General features: G+C 41.9%; 1 protein-coding gene across 50 annotated transcripts in view; it reads right to left on the bottom strand.

The window, feature by feature from the left end:
• The window catches only part of LRRFIP1 (LRR binding FLII interacting protein 1), an 87,404-nt gene that overhangs the window by 13,848 nt on the left and 52,194 nt on the right, over positions 1–21,362 (bottom strand). For 10 of the 50 annotated variants that reach the window (XM_085553450.1, XM_015868027.3, XM_085553433.1 and 7 more), the window contains 13 exons: positions 19,891–19,947; positions 18,641–18,721; positions 17,486–17,530; positions 16,528–16,593; positions 13,884–13,961; positions 8,597–8,629; positions 7,514–7,639; positions 6,709–6,780; positions 4,883–5,053; positions 3,814–3,906; positions 3,267–3,359; positions 2,000–2,092; positions 1,379–1,520 (listed from right to left, as the gene is read on the bottom strand). In XM_085553450.1, coding sequence (XP_085409576.1) covers positions 1,379–1,520; positions 2,000–2,092; positions 3,267–3,359; positions 3,814–3,906; positions 4,883–5,053; positions 6,709–6,780; positions 7,514–7,639; positions 8,597–8,629; positions 13,884–13,961; positions 16,528–16,593; positions 17,486–17,530; positions 18,641–18,721; positions 19,891–19,947 — 1,150 coding nt within the window. The remainder of the gene's footprint in view (positions 1–1,378; positions 1,521–1,999; positions 2,093–3,266; positions 3,360–3,813; positions 3,907–4,882; positions 5,054–6,708; positions 6,781–7,513; positions 7,640–8,596; positions 8,630–13,883; positions 13,962–16,527; positions 16,594–17,485; positions 17,531–18,640; positions 18,722–19,890; positions 19,948–21,362) is intronic. The other 40 variants (XM_085553454.1, XM_085553455.1, XM_085553457.1 and 37 more) reach the window with 13 other exon arrangements.

The following is a 21,362-nucleotide window of genomic DNA, read 5'->3' as shown; positions in this document are numbered from 1 at the left end:
TTTTTGTCAAGTAACACATCTATGCTCTTGGCCGTGTGAACTACAGCTCCCAGAGATGAAAACAACTTTGTTTCAAGCAGTGCAACTTAATAATATGTGCAGATATAACTCTGAAACTGTAAAGATTACATTTTCTCAGCAGTATTTTCTACAGCTTTAGGCCTAACACCACTCTGTGCATGCAAGAGTTTGTCTGATGCCTGTAGAATGAAGTGAGCAAGAGTAACTTGGTAGTATCTCATCACAGGCATCATCAGTGTTGACTTATAGATAAAGTCTGATCGGCAAGCAAATGTTTCAGCCGTTCAACATTACCAACACAGATACAGTGCCACTCCATCCACTCAAAGGGATGGGGAATTCTGTAGGTTGGTTGTTGTTTCTTCCAACTTTATTTAGAAGCAACAGGTACTAAAACAACACTGTGGCTTCAGCAGTTAGCTTTCGAGTCTATGTTGTACCTGTTTTCAAATAAACAGAATAAGGAAACACAAAGAACATATTACATTTAAATGCATACCCTTACCTTGGTTTTGGTGCTCCATATTGTTTCCATACAAAAACAGAGCAAGGAAAAAGCAGCCAACAGCAAGATAAATTGCACTTGCAGCCATTGGCTGCTTGTTGTTATTTGCTACAATGTCAATTTAGAGCAGTAACAACAGAAATTCACTCCCTTTCCTTTTGCTATTATAACAGTTCTCTGAGTGGTCACGCACCACAACTAGATAAGGAGGAAGGTTTTGCCAACCAGATTTCTCCTTCCTTACTTACAGTATCCGTCTCAGAGTCCAACTCATTAAATTTAATGGCGCTCATTCCATTATAAGAGGTTGGAATGGTGAAACGGTAATATGAAGTGTTCAACAGCACAACATGCCAAGAATAAAGAATTCACGCACCAGAGAGCTGTAATGGTGACCACCATTTCTGTTCAAGAGATGCTGACACTTCTCAGGTAGTGCAGTGAAGCAGCACACATGATTTTTACAGGAAACTAAAATGCTTTTAGTCTGATTCTTTAAGATATGTGCAGAAAAATGCTGAGTGACAGTGGGAATACTCTGGGATGATTACGAGTTCATATAGTAATCCAAATGACTGCTACTTATCTGTAACATGTAATGTTTGTATTCTCATCCTTTGTCACCTTGAAGGGGGACTGAAGTCTGCTTTTGCAGGAAACTTCACAACATACTTGAAGTGACAATAAATATCAAGCGGGGAAATGCATTAGGTGATGTGAAGCACAAGTGATTCAACAAGTGGCATGCTGCGTGACGTGTTAATTGTCCCACTAACAAAAGCCCAAACTCCAAGCGAAGGTGAATGAGTGGACAGACAGACAGAAAGATATGAAAGGATAGCCAGCACTTACCTAGCATGCCATCCCCTGCTGTCTTTAATGCCTGCGGTGTGCCTGGAACAGCTTTGGAAGAATCCAAGTGTCCTTCGTTATCGAGAACGTCTGATGCATCCCCATTGGTGGCTATGTCGGAGTCTGGGATTATTCCATGTTTCTATGGAGAAGCAAAACCAGCACTTTAAAGCCTGCTGCTCAGTAAGAACAGGATCGTTCACATGTTCTTGTCCCTGACATTCTGAACAAATAATTGCTTCAATTGCTCCATTAAAAATGGCTGGAAGTCAGAAAATATCACAGAATATTACAGCTCCCTGTTTAGCCAGCATCACCAAAAGTATGTGATACCAGCTTGGCTTCAATCTTTAAACATAATTCTGCTGTTTAAAGCGCTCCCTGGATATGAGCCTCCTACAAAAGCAACAGTTTAATGCTGAATGTTACAGTCTATTCTAAGAGCTCACAATCAATATCAGGGGGAAGGACTTTATCAGAAAATGCCCAAAATGGCAGCTTATAGGCAACACGACAAGAGTTCTTGCAACTCAGCTCCACTCCAATTTTCTGCTAAAAATGCGTAGGAGAGAAAGGTCAGCAGTCAGTAAGTGGTAAGCTTCTCTTACTCCTCTTGCATACCTTCAGTTGCTCCTTCAGCATCATTACTTCGTCTCTAAGGTCATCCCGCTCACTCCTTATGGAATCAAAGAAATCTTTCTGCCTCTCTAAGGCCTGAGTTCACGACACAGACAGAGTGAGGAGGTATGAAGAGAGGAAAGGAGAAAAGATCATGAAAAGCAACTGTAAATAGGAATGAGCAGATTTAAGATATTCACAGAGTCGTGGAAGTGACACATGAAAAAAGTAAAGTTCGGAGATTAAAGGACCAAGTTTGCAGACACACAGACAAGCTTCAAATCCAAGAAATGCACAGCTTATTCAGTAATAATCAGCCCCAGGAATTCCTACTAAAGACACTTGGAGCCCAAACCTTCACAAGAAAGACTTCAAATAAGGATCTACTTTACCCTCTTATCTGCTAGGTGAATTCATTCATATTACTTCACCGTGTATGTTGAAGATATAATGTGATACCCATGTACTCAGACAAGAGGATGAAAGCAGGTCTGACATTTTAATGGAGTATAAAAGGGCTATTAATTGCAATGGTTACCACAATGGCTGCATTACATTTCAATCAACCTGAAAACTGCAATTAAGTCATCTTCAGACTTTGGGACATACTGCGTAGTAAAGGTGTAATTTAGAATGGAACCCCCTTGGTATGTCTTATATAAACTCACAAATAGAACAATAACAAAACTCAGACACCTGAGTTTCAAATTGCAAGGAATTACTGGAAGTTAGCTGTATGATTTACTTCCCCTTCCACATTCAGAAATTCTTCCAGGATTCATTGTTAATTAAAGTGATGCTTCTCTTTTAGAGTGTGTTCCCATTCAGCTTTGATAAGGAGTGGTGTGAAGGCATGAGAAACAAGGGAGAGTTCAAGACTTTCAACCCCACAGGCCACAAAGAGCTCTACTGCTTATTGATCACACTCCAGTTTCTGCTCAGTCTGCAGATTAAGTCCAAATAGGCAGTACTGACAGAATTGCATTACAAATAGCTCTTCCTTTCTCAATACGACACACACAAATGAAGCACCATGGCAAATAATAACCCTCAGGTTTCAAATTCAGAACAGCTGCTAAGTTTTTCTTGGATTTTATAGTGTTGAACAAAGACAGAACGTGCTACTTGCTAGTTCACCGCTAATATACTAAGCCAGTCACAGCAAGCAGAGGCACTCAGGAGTACACTATCCATCAGGTTTTGCAAAAGCAGGATCAGCTGAAGAACAACAATGCCACTCTCAACACATCTCAGGAGTTGACAGTCCTACCCCTATTTTTTTGTCTTTCCACTCTATTGTCTCCTGAAGATCAGAAATTTCCCTGACATAGCTCTGCTGTTTCTGTTGCAGCTGTTGGATTTCCTGAGAGATGAGAGCAAAATGAGAAGACAGAGAGTAGGGAACAGGTTACCAAAGACAGTCGAGATTGCAGTGATGCCAAAGAACAAAACAGTCAGGTGAAGTAGAAAGGTATCTGCATGCACAATATGATAACTTTTCACACGTCAGCTAAATCCTATCTAACCCTTCCTAAGGCAACCTGGCTGTTCACATGCTGATTTATAAGGTTAAATAGTTGCACTGCTTTCCTCTACATCAACAGCTTATTTCACATCGTGGACAACACAACTTCAGATAATACTTAGGAAAATACTATTTCTTTAAGTTAGCTCTGAATCTGCTTGTCCTGGATCACTGCTATTTCTTCAGGTGAGAAACTCAAGAAGGGAATAAAATTCCTTCCCTTCTACATGCCTAGTTTGCTAAGTGGGCACACACCAATCAAATAAACCATTAAAGAAAAGAAGTTACTTACTGCAAGCATTTCGTCTCTTTGCTTCAAAGCCTCTTTGATTTCCTTAAATTGGAACTGCAGTATGCTATGAGCGTGCTTCTCTCTCTCAAATTCCTATGAATGATAAAAAATTCATGAGATGTAATCGATCAAAAATAGCATCCCATGAAAAACGGGAGGAAACAAGCCCAGCAACCCAGAAAATGCTTACTGCCACGCAATTCTTCCATGTGCTTCCAATCACAATCCCACAAGAGTTCAGGTTTGTTTTGGCTTACTTGTCCTTTTCCCAAACTACTGTTATTACATCAAACATAGAAGTGACAGACATCACTTAGCCAGCCTCACAATGTGGGCAGCAAGATGCCAGTGAACAGCTGTTACACCCAAACCCTACTGACTTCACAGATGAATGGATGGGAATTTAACCCACTCTTCCTATGTGAGAACAGCACAGAACATTCACTGGACATTCAGGACTTAAATAAAAACTCCAAACAAATGAAAAATCGATCCCAAATCAAAACAAAACAACCAGACCAGGCACCAAATCTTGCAGGCACTGTATGTCTTGCAGCACACTATAGTAAAGAGCCCCCGGGTTAAAGGGACAGCTCTGAGAAGCTGACACAAGCCACAGATTTATTATTTAACACCAACTTATTAGCTCTCAGATGCTGAATTTGTGCAAAACAAGCTGCTGACAAGCTGCAAAACAAGCAGCTGCTTTGACTCTACAAGATACACAACTGTCTTTGGAAGAGTTTCATGCATTAAAATACTCCAGAAGTGACTACAAACAAAATCTTTACATTTACTTCCAATATACAGTATAAAAGGATATATGATACTACAGCAGTACTACAGGGTATCCTTCCCATATTAATCATTACTTCACTGTAGAAACTGCTTTCGGAAACAGAAACTAAGGGAAAAATTCTACTTGTATGACTGCAAACCCACAGCACACTGATATATAAAAAATAACTCATATAAAATCTTCAACAGTAATATGGTTTGATCCTCTCAAAGATGTCCGCCCCCCAGGAGTCTCCCACTGCTATATAAGACACCACTGCTATATACATACTTTACTCTTTTCTTCATATTGCCTCCTGGATTCTGCGAGCTGTTCCTCTAATTCTAAGAGTGCATCCTTCAGGGTATCTACTTGGTACATGAAATTTGTTTTCTCATTGTCTAGCTGAGCATTCGACACCATCGCCTTCTTATATTTCTCTTCAACTTCAGCTAGAGAGTCCTGCAAAGAATAAGCAACCACAGTGAGAGGTCAGTTACAAAAAACGCTCTGCCAGCCAAGACATGAAGTGAGACAATGAAGGTATCGCACCACAAGCCTCCCGAGCAGTCCTGCTGAAACCAGTGCTAATCATCTGCAGGACAGACAGCAGCTGTCCCAAGGTGAGGATAACATCCCCTGTGTTCCCACATGGCTTCTTTTAATGAGCAAGAAACCTTACCTTGGGATGGATTAAAATGTTTCCTGTTCTCTGCTGCTTCAGCTCCTGCTTTCTCAGGGTTTTCTTCCTTCTCCCTCCTCCCCCTGCCCCTGAACGCTGGCAGCTCAAAGCAGCTGATGAAGATGACAAGCTGCAAAATCTTTTTATTTAAAGGCAAACTAGCCTTGATTCGAGCTCATTTTAGGCAGTCCCATCTCAACGGGGTAGGCTTTAACCTAAGGCAGCTTAACAGCCACTTCACGCAAATTTCAGTGTGAGGCAGGAAACACTGATATAACTAAGTACACTAACTCAGGAACTAGAATTTGCTGTGAAAGCTGCAGCCTTTGTGGATGAGACGCATCATCTTTATGTTTCCTAAATTGCTTTCCATCTTAACAAGTTTACTCTGTAAAATACAAATCCCAGTGTCCTGAAAAACCATCTTAACAACTTGTCCTGAATATAAGAGACTGAGATGTTTATAACAACAGGCAATGGCAAAACAAAGACCAGGACCTTTCCCTGTGCTGTGCAGCCAAACTTGCAGTACTTGATTTTAATACAGCGATAAAGGTCTTACATAGGCAAAGCAGAGAAAATATGCAAAAACACACAGCCTTTTAGTTTCCAGAGCAAGTGACTCTTCTAGGAACTTCAGCACTATTGGACTTATTCCTATAGCACAGGCAACTTCCATATACTTCCCATTCCTTTCAATACACAAAACTGGGGATAACAGTCCAGATCACAACAGTAATTCTGAACTAGTTTAATTCACATTTCTATGGACAAATAAAAGCATTTGTCTTTGGGCCTATAATTAGTCACCTGAAACAGAAGTTCTGTTTTGACACACATTCCAGCCCAAAGGTAAGAAATAGCATGTACAGAAAAGCAGCGGAAATTGGAAACATTGGAAAGATTAATCTCAGAAATTAGATGGAAAAGAAGTATATGCAAGTAAGTTAAGGAAGATGCTGCAGCACTCCTTTGGCATGCTACATTTAGTTTTGTTAGCATCAAGTTCCACCAGTTGAGCACCTGGATACCTTGACACCAAAGCATCAAACTCCTTTCCAGCTCTGTGGAAATAATGAGTGCTTTCTTGGTGCCAGCTCCCAGTTTTGGGAGGCTTCCTGGATTATAAAGCTATGTTAAAAAAAAAAACCCACTACCTAGTGATTTTCATTTGCAAGCAAAATGATTGCCATTTCAGAACATCAAGTAAGACATGCAATAGCAATCAGCAGCCTTTCAGATTATATTTGGAAGCACCGCTCGTCACAATTGACAGACACCAGAAAGGACTCTGCTCCTGGTAATGTAATGCTTTCCACAGTTTATAACCTCTCCCAGTAGAAAAGTGTGCAAGGTCAGTGTTACATCTCACCCTGGCTCTGTGACTGTTTAGCTGGTGTTAATTAGCACGCTTCACACTGCAATAAACCAGTACCTTCATTTCTTTCAGTCCCTGCATGTATTTGCCTTCTACATCTTGAATCTGCTCCTTTAACTCATAGATATCCTGAGGGAAATGGTGAGAAAGGTCAATGATGTCCCTGATGCTAATGGGTTCAAGTGCACATGAAAGAGCAAGTACTCAAAGCCCTCATATAAGTATTTCTATCGCAAAGTTAATCTGTCCGATCCTAATCTGAAGCCTTGCAAGAGGGTGAAACGTCTCGGTTAGAGACTTATCCTAATTCTTCCCTTCTTGACTGGAAAAATGATGACTAACAATAAGGCCAAGATACAGCTCCAACTTCTAGGTCTCCAACAAGGATACGTCCCAGCCAGAGCCCTTTTCTACCCTTTTTCACTAATTATCAGCCTTTTTGGGGAATTCTGATAGCACAGTCAAAGCTAATAGAGGCTGTAATAGCACTACATAAAAAAAACCCAACTTTACAAAACCCATCCATCACATTAAACATAATCATAAGGCCTATAGTCTATCCTCTTTGTCATTGGTCATGACCACATGATTGTCTTTCAGCTGTTCTTATGGTGTTGAAAATGGTCAGAACTGCTTGTATCTGTGCTCTCCAATAGAAATCTAGATATTTTAAGTCATCATAATGTCTGAAAGTTAATGGAACTCACGTTTCCAATTTAAAAACAGATTTCAGAATGCAGCCTTAAAACAAACTTTAGAAATAAAACCCAAAGAGTTTAGTTATGGACTACCCAGACACTCAGATTGAAAAAAAAAAAGGCATAATAACATACAATTTATGCTGCCTTTAAGAACATCTCACCTTGATTTCTCTAATAGATGCCTCTGTATCCACTGAGATGGATGTATCCCCGCTGCCTCTTCGAGAAGAAGTCCCACCCAAGGAAGCTAAGGTAGCTGCTGACAGACTTGAGACAGTACGTGCTCCCTGCAATCACAAACAGTTAAATTGGCTTGTGAATATTTTCTTCCTAGAGGAAATTTTTAATGCATGTACCAGAGACTATTTATCAGTTGATAAAGACAAATGACAAGACAGCAACTGTTTCTTTTGCACCTAACTGGTCTCTAATGTCACAAGAATCATCAGAAATGAGTGCTAAAAACAAACCCAGGGGAATGGGGGCTGTTGCTACTCAACTGCTCAGCAAGGGCAGCTTTAACATCAGGCCAGGAAAGAAGAACCCATGCATTTCTAAATCATACAAGTTCCACTAACATCTCTCAGGAAGAAGAACTGAGATCAAGATTTAGCAAGAAGAGGCAATGAGAAAAAGGAGAATGTAGCTAAACATTGTTATCTCTGTGCACAAATTAGCTTCTAAGTTTTAATTCATAATTAGACAAAATTTTTAGGGGCTAATACCATCTTGCCAGATGCTTTTAGGACTTGTATTATGTTGTAGATGCTTTTGACTACTCCTCAAACTCTTCTGCTTTCATTTCTATTTATCTACTCCACAGCAGTAGCAACTCTGTAATAGAGTAGTGGGGGTAAGGCCAATTTCTCACTGCTGCGGTGCGATCTTCATTTTATTTATTTTTATGCAATACCATCATTAAGCTCTACTAAATATAACTGATATTCATGTGGCTTAGCCCAAAGCCATTTCAGTGCTGTTAAATGTTAACTATTAGCCCCTGAATAACCACGTTGTTTTCAAGCCTGCCTTCAAAAAATGTAAGGTGGAAGCCTAGTCTGGTGGTTTGCGACCCTGCACATAGCAGGGGGTACAAACTGGATGATCATTGTGGTCCTTTTCAACCCAGGCCATGCTATGCTATGATTCTAGTCATAGAAAGCTCTGTTAGTTCACACTCATTACAAGCTCAGATACAAAAACAGCTGTGCTATTGTCAGAGCAGTTCACAACATCCTTCTTACCTTCTCAAAATCTTTTTCTGGCCGTTCCTCAATCTGTAAAACAAAGATTCAGAGGGAATCATTAGATAATTAAGTATAAGAGAAGGTAATACAATGTCAGAAGGGGGAATTCTTAAATATTTGAGGTACTTTTCATTAGCAGTTTCTCTAATGAGCCTAAAACAACTTACTTAAGCAGAGATCAAAGCTGTTCAATTGAAAGGTGAACAGACTTCAAGATCAAGACAGCTTCTTGAAGGTACCGTTTTATGGTCTTGAAATAAATCGAAGCACCTGCACCCCTCACTCCAAAAAACAATGCACCGTCTTAGGTTTGAAGGACTGGGTTGCACCTGCACCTCTCCCAAAAAGGAAAAAGGTAAAAGAAAAATGCAAAGTTCAGGAGCCCTAATAAGTTTAGAGCTCTCCTTCTGTGAGAAAAGGTGCCTGACTTCAAGCAAAAACACACATAAGGCTGAGACGACAAAAACTGACCCTGCAGTCACATATCTGAGACCAGCTCAAAGTCTAAACAAACAGATGGTTTATGATTTCAGAACTTCGCTGGGATTCGCTGATTCAGATGACCAAACTTATGCTAAAAGTAACACAGAAGAAAAAAGACTGGAGCCAAAGCAGCATTTAGGAGCAAGAAAATTATCAGGAACCAAGACGAGTTCAGAGCTCAGAAGACAGAGCAGGACCAATAAAACTTCAGTAGATGCAAGAACCCCAGATGTCAGCTTCTGGGAACGCTCAGTACAGCAATCAAGATGGTTTCCTGAAAAGATACTTCTCAAAAACAAACAGCTTACCCGGACCAAGAGCCTAAGGGAGCTAAAGAGAAGAGTGATTTTGAAATGACCGAGAAAGCAACAGAGATCTGCTTCAGAAGAAGGCAGGGCAAAGCTGAGGTTAAGTTAAGAATGCATTTCATCAGAGAGAACTAACTCAAAGCTGCCATCTCTTTCCAACCAGTCAGCACTCATATTTTTCCCCTTGTAATTATACACAGAAATGTGTGGAGGGCTCTGCTTGTTATGTTGCATTTTGCCCACAGTACCCCATTACTTCCATTCCTGGACAGCATAGGTTTCATTTGGCAGCTTTTCAGCCCAACCAGACACTGCTTTGCTGCGTAACAAAAGATCTGAGAAGATATAAATACTGGTGTGTTACCACAGACTAATGCATACGCACACACTGTTTTTGACATCCACAAATTTCTATACTGCCTTTGGCAAAGCCTGCATTGTTGCTTCTGGGTACAAAAGAAAACATTGCTTTTCTTCAACAATTTGTAGAATAAGGACAAAAGGATGTTCTTAAGATGCAAATCAAGATTTACTCTCTTCTTTAAGTGAAGCATCACACAAGTCAAATAAAAGCTTCTATTTACAAAGGGCAAGACATTAAAGCTGATGTGTTGATATGAATGCAGTGGATGTTCCTGCTTGGCTCTCATTCCCATACTGTGATGTTTACTGCAGATTCCTTGCAAAATGATCTTCAATAATCGAGACTTACAATAGGACGTAATCACTCAAAGCTATTAAGTAACCTCTTCAATGAATGTGGTTTCAGACATAACAGGAGATTTTATTTTGCCCTATGACTCCATGCTACACAAGTCTACGAAACAGCCACAGCATTTTCTCCTTAGAGTAAGAATCACTGCTGGTCATTTCATCTGTTTTGAGCAAAGCCATTTCCCTTAGCCCAGCATCACATCATTACAAAGATGTAAAGTTATGTTTATAAGGCAGCAATACCATAAAAGCTGTAAGGAGTGTCTGAATGACAGAAGGCTGTTTGATATGAATGTTTCCCACAGTTCTCGTTCTGCTCGCTGATGGAGTGCTTCCCAAGCACAGGCAGCCAGCAGAGGGAGCCCCGGCTGTTCAGCCTTCAGCCAGTCTCCAAGGAGCCCTTGGGCATCTGATCCAGTAAGAAACCAAAGGACATTCAGGAAAACATCTTTATTTGAAGTCATAAAAAACTCATGTCTGAAAAACTTACCCTCCATATTTACATGCAATCAAAAGTACTACAAAGCAGTTAGACTGAAAACAAATACTTTAGTTTCACCATGCTATGCCCAGCATACTTGCCAGGAGAGAAATCAGGAGGAATTCACTCAACGATACGTGACCTTGCATTGATAGAACACTGTCATCTTCTGTTTCTACAAGGCACAGGTATATCACGCACCAGATTATCTCCTTCACTGTCAACACGTTGGGCAATTAATATCTTAGTGCACAAAAAAGGTACAGGAGGCTTTGGCAAGAGCAATAGACCGCTCCTTGTAAAAAGTGTTGTGGGTTCAGAGTTCAGCCTTGTCTGAAAGTTAGCTCAGAATGAATCCTGAGCCATGTTACAAAGATGTCAGCAATATCAGAGGCTCACCGCAGCTGGAAACTTAACAAGACAAAATCATCCCGTAAGCCTGTATATGGATGAAGGCCCTATTTTTCATTGACACTGAAATCATTTTAGCATTTTAGTGTCTGAAAAAGCATTTCTCTCCACACCACAGAGGACTGGCTAACCATTGAAGCCATTCTGTTAGTGGTTACTCAGGCCAGACAGTGAGACTATGGCAGCACTGGAGTGTCTGACACAAGTGCTCCAAAACCTCCCATGCAGCTCTTAAGCCTGGTGACAGTTCTGCATTATATCCCAGCTGCACACAGAAGAGGAAAAGTTAACCATATCTTTAAGTCAATGGGCATCCTGCACCTCTCTGGGCAACCTGTGCCAGTGCCTCATAGCCCATACTGTAAAAAGCTTCTTCCTTATGGCCGGTCTAAATCTTCCCCTTCTGGTTTGAAACCCCTTGTCCTATCACAGCAGACAAAGAGTCCGTGCCCTTCCTTCTCATACCTCTATTTGCATACTGAAAGGGCTCTAATCAGGTCTTCCTGGATCTTGCACTTAGATCACTTCCTCATAAAAGCAAGGCAATGGCTGTGACAGATCTAGTTAAGATCGTTTCCTGCTCTTGAAGCAGCACAGCAGGGCCTGAAAGGAAAAGAGTGGCCTGCACTGAAGAGCCAGCAGAGCAACCCATCCAGCCACATCTGCACCCCCTCTGTCTGCCTGGGAGTGGCTCCCAGTGGTTTAGGGATCCTGAGTGTTTGTCTGATAGGAAGAGCCACCTTAACTCCAGCAATTAGCACTGAAAAACACTGCTGAACTTTGTCAGGTCTCAAGTGGATCTGTCACAACTATCCTTGCTCAGGAATGCATGTTATGCCAAAGCTCACTGTTTAAACAAACTTATCAGTGTTGGAAATATAAGTGAGCACTGGAGAGGTCTAAGCAGACACAGGCCCTGCCAGCACCCAACGTAAATCTTTTGGTGCAAGGAAAAGGTAAAGCTTTAGGACACAGATAACTGCTTCCAAGCAAAATAAATCTGTGGCTGACTTCATTTCATTGCTGGCAAGAATGTGATAAGCATCTTCATATGAGAAACTCTGTTCACAGCCATGCTTTAATTCACATCCCAAGGCCTGCCCTCATTGAGTGGCACCGCATTTCCAGTCACAAGCTGGCAAAATTACTGTAGCTTTTGGCATGCTGCTTAATGAACAGAGATGGGGGAAGAAACAGAATTCTCAGAGAGGATTTAAGCGACAGCATGTCTTACACTTTAATTCATTTTTAATTCACAAAGGTTGGTTCAAAAGTTTTCCCTTCTCAATATCTTAATTCCTCACGAGAGTCAGTCAAGCTAGGGAATAATTCAGTTCCATTCTTCTGCCTCACAAACAGAAGAAAGATCATATTTACCTTCTGTGCCGGGCACTGAGTTTTATCACAGCACAGAGATACTGCGAACTATCAAACCAGTAGGTGACAAAAGCTTGCTGGAAACTCAGCCTGTTCAGCCCCGAGTGCTTCCTGTCTCCTTGCAGACCAAATTCAGCGTGGCATCTCTCCAGTTTCTGTGCTGACACAACTAACCACCTCCACCCACTTGCATGCAAACAGTCCAAACTGTAAGCAGAGAATTAAAATAAGAAAAATCCCCTACAAGTCCCAGGAGGGACAAACTGTGTTTTGTTATTACTAACAGCAACTTGCACTAATGACTCAGAATGCGTGCAAAAAAACACGTAACATAAGCCAATGCCAATGTAGGGGTAACCAGTTTAAGGACTATAACGGTAAGGTTATACTGATTATTTTTGGGCTTGTGGGTAATTAAAATTCAGTTTTAAGGCCTTTATTCATGCACTTTATTCAGCACCTTTCTCAGATGGGAGGACAGAGTTTGCTCAATGACCCTGCTGAATGTAAGCAGCATAAACATGTGGGCAGAGCTCAAGGCACCCATCCCTGCTACACTGCAGGCATTCTGTGCAGTTCCAGCTGTGGAACAAAATGCCAAGAGTACAATTCCAATCTGCAGGCCACATCTGGGGGGAACTGTGCAATATAAGACAGCAGACATGATGCTATTCATCACTGCAGGCAGCCTGTGCTACTGCAGAACACCACTCCAATTTTCCATGGTACAGCCTACCTCACTCCTTGCTGTGCTATCTTGAGTATCCAGATGTTCTCCTCTAAAAGTCACGAAGGCAGTAGATGTTATGATTAGAGAGGAATGTTATGTGTGTTAATTCATATCACCATCCTGATCACTCTGCATCTTGAGGATATGGTACGCAATCCACAACAGGTAAGAAGCAGGGGAAAAAGTGGATGTCCTGGCCAACAACAGTCACAGGAGTTGCACAGCCTTAAGTGTTTATGCCTTGCCCAGCCACAACCAGTCAGAAGTTCATGATGCTATCCAAGCTAAGTACACATAGCACCTCCAGCGCTTCATGATGCTAGAGACCCTGCTGTGCCTGGTAGTCCGCAAGTATGTTCAACTCCAAGGTCTAGATTGCCCTGCAGCAATACCGCCATACTGCTAATGGAGAGAAACCAGAATGCTGCAATAAGTTGTAGGGTTTCCTGATTTTAACAGCCATAGGAGATGCAGCACTATCCATCAACAATGCAATCTCTTCCTCAGTATCCTTGTTACTGTGCTTAAATTCTTATGCAATTTATTGCCTTTATAATAGAAGTACCCTCTGAGTTCCTGTAAGAATGCTAACTCTATTTTCCCTTTGTTTTTGTAACTTTTCATCTGGTTCATCACTTCTTTATCTGTAATATCACCTGGATGGCCCAATTAATAGGACCAAAAAGTGTCTCATGAGAGATGGCGACCTCTTTGTGCAGAGAAGAGCATAAAAGACAGAAATGGAACAGTTTCAGAGCAAAAGAAAATAGAGGAGCTCACCACCGGACTGGCCCGAGCAGAGCTGGCTCTTGAGGACGCCCGAGATCCCGAACCGAGGTAACAGCTGTACTCTGAAGGCTGCCATGAGCAATCCAGGACCAGCAAGCAGAGAGGAGAGAAAAGAATTAGGACTGGGAAAGGAAGCAAGAGAGAAATTAAAGCAATGCACAGTTACAGAAATGGTTACATGCAGCTGGACAAAGAAAGAGCAGTTAGAGTCAGAACAGACATTTCAAGTGTTAACTTGAAAAAACATGAGGCAAACAGTTATTCTAGTTGAAGTTTACCAAGGAAAGAGTTTTGATTCAATTCACAGTAGGGCAGAACAATAACAGTAACTTGTACTTAAATACCTCAGGACACCATTCACAGTCAAAGAGCTCTTAGTTTCAATACAGAGGGCTCAATCCTACTTGTCTTTGAGAGCTCTGAGGCTCTCCAGAGAGCTTTCTCGTATGTCCGACATCATGCACGTATAAAATGAACCCATGTTCCACAGGCCAAAGCAACAACCAGACAGCTCTACAGTGATTCAAGCAGAAATTGAGACCATCTCAGAGTCTGGAGAATCCTCCTGATTTTCCAGCACCTGCATCCCTCACCTCCTGCCAATGAAGTATTTTAGCCCTTCATAAAAGCAAATACCAAAGCAGTGATGCAGAGCAGAAAGGGCTGGCTTGCTGCTGACAAGGGCAAAGAATGCATGTATCCTGCTTTCTTTTCAGAGCTTATGATGCAGTGGGAGTACAGAATGGAAACGAAAGTTGGAAGCAGCAGGGAAACAGACCTAGAACTTACCCTGTATATTAATTTTAGAACTACTCCCCTGTGTTTTTCAATTTCAAAGCAGCACCTTTGTACCCAATTAGAACAGGTTTTATAGAATATAGGCATATATGAGCTACACACATTCAGAACAGACACAAGTGAACCAAGTCCCTGGGTATTTGCTAGATATATTGTTTCTCTTATTACCACTCCCCTCTAGGCGCTGTGAGCGTGGCCCTTACAAAGGGTCACGTCAGTGCATCAGATCTCCTACACAAAGCCTGACACCGAGCAGGGGAAGCAGGCAGCTCAGGGCAACAAGAAGCACCAGTTCAGTCCCCAGTACCTTGAGGAGCTGTGTGACCCCAGAGAGTGTCTTTTATAGTCCTTTGATCTGGGATATGAAATCTAAAGAGTTACCATACTTTTGATATGTGTCTACTTTTATTTGATTTGAAGGTTTCTCCACAGGAATCCCCTAAAACTACTACTGAGACGCCCAGGCTTTCACTACTGGAGGTCTGCTTTGTTACCTTCCATCACGCACAGTGTAAATGAAGCTTACAGTACTAACATATGATACCAGGGTAAGTGGGAAATAACCCTGACTGCAATCCAACACACTGACCACAAAGCCACCCACACTGCATTACTCTCTGACAGCAGAGCAGTGCTATGGGCTTCAGTGATGCTGAAATGCCCACTGGAAACACCATGGCTGTGACAAAGCTGTGCCATGTGAGGCTGAAGTCGCATGCTTCAGCTCTCATGCTTGTACAGCCCACCAGGCAACACAAAGCAGGTTGGATGTGGTTCTGGGCAGCCTGGTCTGGTGGCTGGCAACCCTGCACATAACAGGGGAGTTGAAATTAGATGATCATTGTGGTCCTTTTCAACCCAGGCCACTCTATAGTCCTATGAAACCAGAAGGGTGATGAGGCACAGCATCCGCGACATGGTGCTGGATGGGGACAGATGAAAGGGAACAAGCACCAGAGTTGATTTAATCTTCAGACCATTAGCAGTGGGGCCTGTAAACAGCTCGCAGGCCCACATTAATAATAATTAATAATAATAATTAATAATAATTCCACTGGGAATTATTTCTCCCCAGATCAGAACTGAGTCATCTGGAGCTCTCACCTGCAAAGGAAGACCTGTCATACAAAGGATGACAACCAGCTTAGTGAAGCGCAAACAACAAACCCACTGAAGTGCAGGCAGACTGTTCCACAACACAGCCAAACACAAACAAGGCATAATTAGGAAACACAAAGTAATTTGAGGCTTAAGATCAATAGCAGCAAGATTCACAGCACTCCTAATGAAGCAGCGTTATGCAACATGAAGGCCCTTTAATGGCTAACAAGGGCACAATGGGCATTCTTGATTGCTCTTCCAAGCCAACTACATTGCAAGTTTTTAACATTAAATTAACAGCTATGCCTGTTACGCTAACAAAGTAATGCTAGGGAAGCGATTCCTTTGTAATCTATATTAATCACAGTTTGCAGAAGAAAAATGAGATCTCTGTGAGCAAAGGGACTTCCTGCACTGCCTTGCTAAGGTACCTGAGCTAGAAACTAAGCACGGGGGCAGAGCTGAGCTCCCCTTGCTGCAGCAGTGACACCACCTGGTGCTGGTACACTGCTGGTAGCAGAGCCCAAGTCAATGCATCACTACGCCACCTTGTCAGAATTTAGGATTTGATAGAAGCTCACAGAACTTTGGTGCCTGCACTTCGCTACAGCAGCAGGCTACGAGTCTGTCACAGTCCATCCTAAACACTCCTCAGCCTCAAAAAGCCTGCGCTCCAGTAAAGACAGCTACAGAAGGACAGAGACACAACAAGGGGGAAATGCAGAAAACATCTTACAGCACGAGAACTAGAGGCACTATATCGACGGTTCCCACTGTAAACACTCTCGTCATACACAGACGCCTACAAGTAAAAGACAGAGTCAGAACAAAACCAACAGATCTAAGTTTCTACTTTCACCCTGTAGCATTGAAGGCTCACACGGTGCAAGGACACAGGGGAATGAAGAGCATCTCCTGCAAACAACCACAAGCAGCATGCAAGTGAAAAACTAACACAGCCTGAAGTCAGCAGGCTGGGAAATCCCACAACATACGTGCAAAACCTGAATGATTCCTCCATATCCATCACATAGCCATGCGTTTCTAGCAGTTCTTCCATCACCAACTCAATCGTTAATGTTACCCATGACCAAAATGGCTACATCAATTCTTAAATTGTTTATTGTCTGTTTGATTTTCATTTCTGGTGCTCGCAAAACATGGGAAAAATTAATGCCACGTGAATCCCAACAACAAGCTGGTTTTCCAGACTTATAAAAAAAAAAGCAAAAAGATGCCATATAGGGCTCCAGTTATGACTGTGAGCATCTAGTTCAGGAAACAGAAGCAATTCTGCCTTGAAGTGTTGACATTTAAATAAGCATCATTCAGAGTTTAGGTTTTAAAGAGAACCATGGAATTTGGCTAGTAAGGAAGAATTGATGTTGCCTCTCTCCAGTCCACTCCCGTCCACCCTGAGGGTACACCAAAACATAGGTGACAGCCTGTGTCCCAAGAAAAGCCCACGGGAACACTGTAACTTCACAACCAGCGGCTGTATGATTCCAGCGGGAGCAATATGAAGTCTGACTATACAAACAGCATCACACACATGCATTCAGATGGACCAGACAAGGGACACCAGAATGTGAAAGAAATGGAGCCAATGAGAACTAGACAGGTAGAAGACAGTGTGCGCATGGCTGGAAGTGAATGGCTTCAGTATTTGTGCTTCAAGTGTTAGTACAACAAACCCTGTAACTTCTGGCTGGCAGGGCATCGCTGTACAGCAAGGAGGGCTGGGGAAGACAAGCACAACACTTTTTGGCATAGAAAATGAAACAAAACAGAAAGGCTGCCTACAGCAGAAATCACTGCCTTGGTAAAAGGTTAGGATTATTACACTGCAACAGAAGGAAACCCAGCATAAAGAATATTTGTTGTGTGTTACATAAAAGCATTAGATTTCATCTCCTAAGACTGAGAATACCAAGCAGACATGCATTTCCTACAGGAAGGGAGGAAACCAAAGTATAAGAGAAGCACAAGAGTGTCATTTAATTTTAGGTGGTTGTTATCGCCTCCCAACACGTGTGAGAAGCAGCCAGAAAGGGTGTTCCTCCTCACTTCAACCAAAACCAGAACTACGTGCAAAGGCAAATATTTTAAGCAACACATGGTAGGTGTTCCATACTGCGGCAAGATCACCTCTTGTGTGTTGCCACTTGCACTGAGAAACCCCAGTTATTCAGAATGAAGTTATGACTACCTACGTCACAGCACCATAAAACAAACTGTTAGTAAACACCTGCACAATGCAGCACACCTCAGATCAGCAGGTACATACTGCTGTGAGTGGGTGTGATGCTCCAGCAGTAGTCCCAGCTCACAGGCCTAACGCCACCCCCAGCTGTCAGGAGCACAGTGATGCTGCCCTGTCCTGCTCACAGCACTGCTCAAGCACCAGCATGATGCTGCCCAGCTCCATCCACGTGCAGAGGACAATCCAACCTCTCAGGGTACTGGAAAGCTTTGGAATTTTGCTTCGAGCACCACTTCAGGCAAACAGAATTGCCTTAAAAACTTGAGTCAATTAAATTTTCCCTTCCTTTTGCAAAGCAGTTCAGGCCAAAAGCAAGCAAAGTAACTGCAGGAAAGGGAGGAGCACCAAAGGAAAACTATGTCTGCCAATGTGAAAATGGCTTGCTATTACATATTACACTCCCCGATCTTAAAGCAAAAAAATTTTTTTGGCTTTGGGATTTTTCTTCCTGACTGTGGCAGCTTCACTAAGACCTATAACAGCTCCTGACAATTGGTGCAGCTTCATTTCTTATACACAAGGTCATATTATCCAAATGAAGTCAGAGTGAGAAGCACAGGCCAGGCAAAACCAGCAGACAACAGACCCAGTTTCCATTTTGGGAAGAAGGCTGAGATGTGGAAGCATAGCCACTGTTGTGAAGACCCAGATCAGGGTAGTATGAAGCCTGCATTAGTTGCAAACAAAAAGCCCTTGAGAACTCAATAACATGACTTTAAACTCCTTCAAGTGGGAAGTAAAACATAAATAAGGAAACTAAGAATACTCAAAAGTCCATGCGATCACAGATACAAAAAGGTAATTGCATTAAGAAAACTGCATTCAAAATAATAGGACACATGAAAACTGTTTCTATTTGTGAAGTAGGGACTTAAATGAAAGGTCTTTCCTCTACCCCTATCACACCAAGAGGATATTCAATCATTTCAATGGAAACTAAGCAGTGTTTCCCTGGATGACTTTCTTATACACATTTTGCTCTTCCTGCCCCTGGAGTATGTCATGGAATAATAAGGACACCATCAGAATAACTACATAAGGCTTCTTGAACTCCCAGCAGTTCAGCAAGAGGGCCAGCAGCAGGACATGCTGATTTTCAATGGCTTAAAAAACACTATTTCATCTTATCAACATATATAGGCCAACTGCATAAAATCATATGCACACACGCAGGGGAGTTACTAGTTAAGCTTTTCTGATGTAAATATTCCTAGCAATAAAGTACATCAAAGGTGATGCCACACACCTACGTATAACACTTTCGCAGGCCGTTCACCTTTGTGAGAACTTCCAAAACCTCTATATAATTTATCAAACAAATAAATGCTTTGTTAAGCAAACTTCAAACAAACAGCATGTGCTCTGGGAAAGTCCAAAGGCCAAGTGCACTGCACATGTGCAAATGCACACAGACTACTCCCAGCCTACGGAGTCTCAGCCTTACAGCACAATGTGAGGGCATTGCACAGGCTGCAAAACAAGCTCTGATACACAGCACCTGCACAGGCAGTGCCTACAAGCCCTCCCTGCCAGGTGCCATCAAGATATTTCTTGTTACGGTTCAACTTTCACCCAGTTATGATTACAGGTTAAGCAGTTCTGGCTTCCAAGTTGTATCTAATGCAGAGACTTCCTTTCTCACTCATGGCCTAGTTTTATTTTTTTCTTTAAACGGCTTATTGCTGCACCTCTACATCTGAGAAACTGCAAAACCCACAACATGCAAGGCAGGAAAAACCTGCTTCACCGCCCAAAAGAATTTGCTAATTAGATTTAATCCCATTAAATAGAGCAGGAGATTTTATAGCGATATAAATCATACTACAATATACTAACCCTGCTAGATTTTCTATTCTGGGATGATCCATACACGTCTTCCTCATAACCATTGGTCTGTTACGGAAAGAAAGGAGAGAAAAGGAAAGAAAAGAAACCGATGCAGACCCAAAAGACAAGTGTGCATGACAGCCACCGTTTATGAAAAGCAAAAGCAGAAAGAGAACTTTTCAATGCTAAACCAGGAACAGAAGTGCAGAACTAGGTCAGGGTTTCAAACATGAGGATGTGAACACTTTTTTGTCCGTCAAAATCTGTAAACCAGCCAAAAAATGTCAAGGATACTCCTGCTTGCCTTTTTGACCCTTTTCTTCTTGTTAAGAAGAAACTTCTGCTTCCCCCATTATTATGGCACTGTAACACCTGTAACTCTTCAAACTCCTCATGAAGAGAACGGAGGATGAAAAGGAAACACAGGGGACGGGAAAGTGTAATAAATATATCACAGTAGTCACTTACATTCCTGGCAGCTGAACACCTTAAAAAGCAGCAGATTATAGCTAAGAACTTAATCTTAAGTTTACATTCAAGAAACTCTGTTCAGCTGACAAAGAATGATACATTAAATCTCTTTTTGGCTTTCCCCAGTTAAACCAAAATGAACCCCAGACAGCGGCCATCCAGTGGTCAATGCTTGGCAAGGCAATGCAAAGACGGCACAGGGTTTAAGGCGGTTTAGTTGTCCTCTGCACACTCAACACTCTGCCTTGCTGCTGCACGTAAGTTTTCTCTGAGAGAAGAAAACACAAACGTGCTCAGAGTAAATGAGAGATTCGGGGTGACATAGTTCAAGTCATTAAGCTCATCCTGAACCCATCTCCAAGCCAAAGAAATATCATATACTACATAGCTCAAGAAAGAGAATAACATTAAACAGATCGGTCCATTCTTCCAATCTTCAGGATAACTCCTTGTTCTCTATATGCAGATAATCAGGCACTACAGGCTTCTATAGATCTGATTTCCCCTTCAAAAGCACACAACACTGTCCTAGATGGGAAGAGCCCAAATGAGATTCTTTCCAGTTGCTAGCTTTTCCAAAAGCTATTTTTCAACTAACTGCATCTCTTTTACAATAACTTGATCTTGGCAAAGGTTTCGCTCAAGAATGTTAAGCAGAAGCACACCAAAATCCTTGGAGTCACATTAGAGTTTCATCTCATACTTTTACTTTATGCTCTTTAATAATTACCTTGCTTTGGAAAATCATGTTGAATTGCCATGACTTGTTTTTCACAAATCCAGGTTATCTATTGCTGTTAATGAGGCACTTCTCAATGCAGAGAGTTTAATTTGCCCTGTTATCTTTTAGATTTCAAGCTGAAGCATTACGGCTCCGGTCATTTTCTTTGCCACTACAACCACTGTCCTCTTCTTTCTCCAGCTCATATTTTTCAAAGCCAATGATCTACTAAAGCTCTGCAGGATGAGCTTCATCAGACCTTGCTGACCTTTGTTTTATGCTAAGTACC

This window comes from Coturnix japonica, chromosome 7 (assembly GCF_054131305.1).
Source record: "Coturnix japonica strain WE chromosome 7, WE-NBRP24, whole genome shotgun sequence".
Taxonomy (NCBI): Eukaryota; Metazoa; Chordata; class Aves; order Galliformes; family Phasianidae; genus Coturnix; species Coturnix japonica.
Note: the sequence above shows the minus strand (reverse complement) of the source record. Positions and strands in the feature narration are given on the sequence as shown.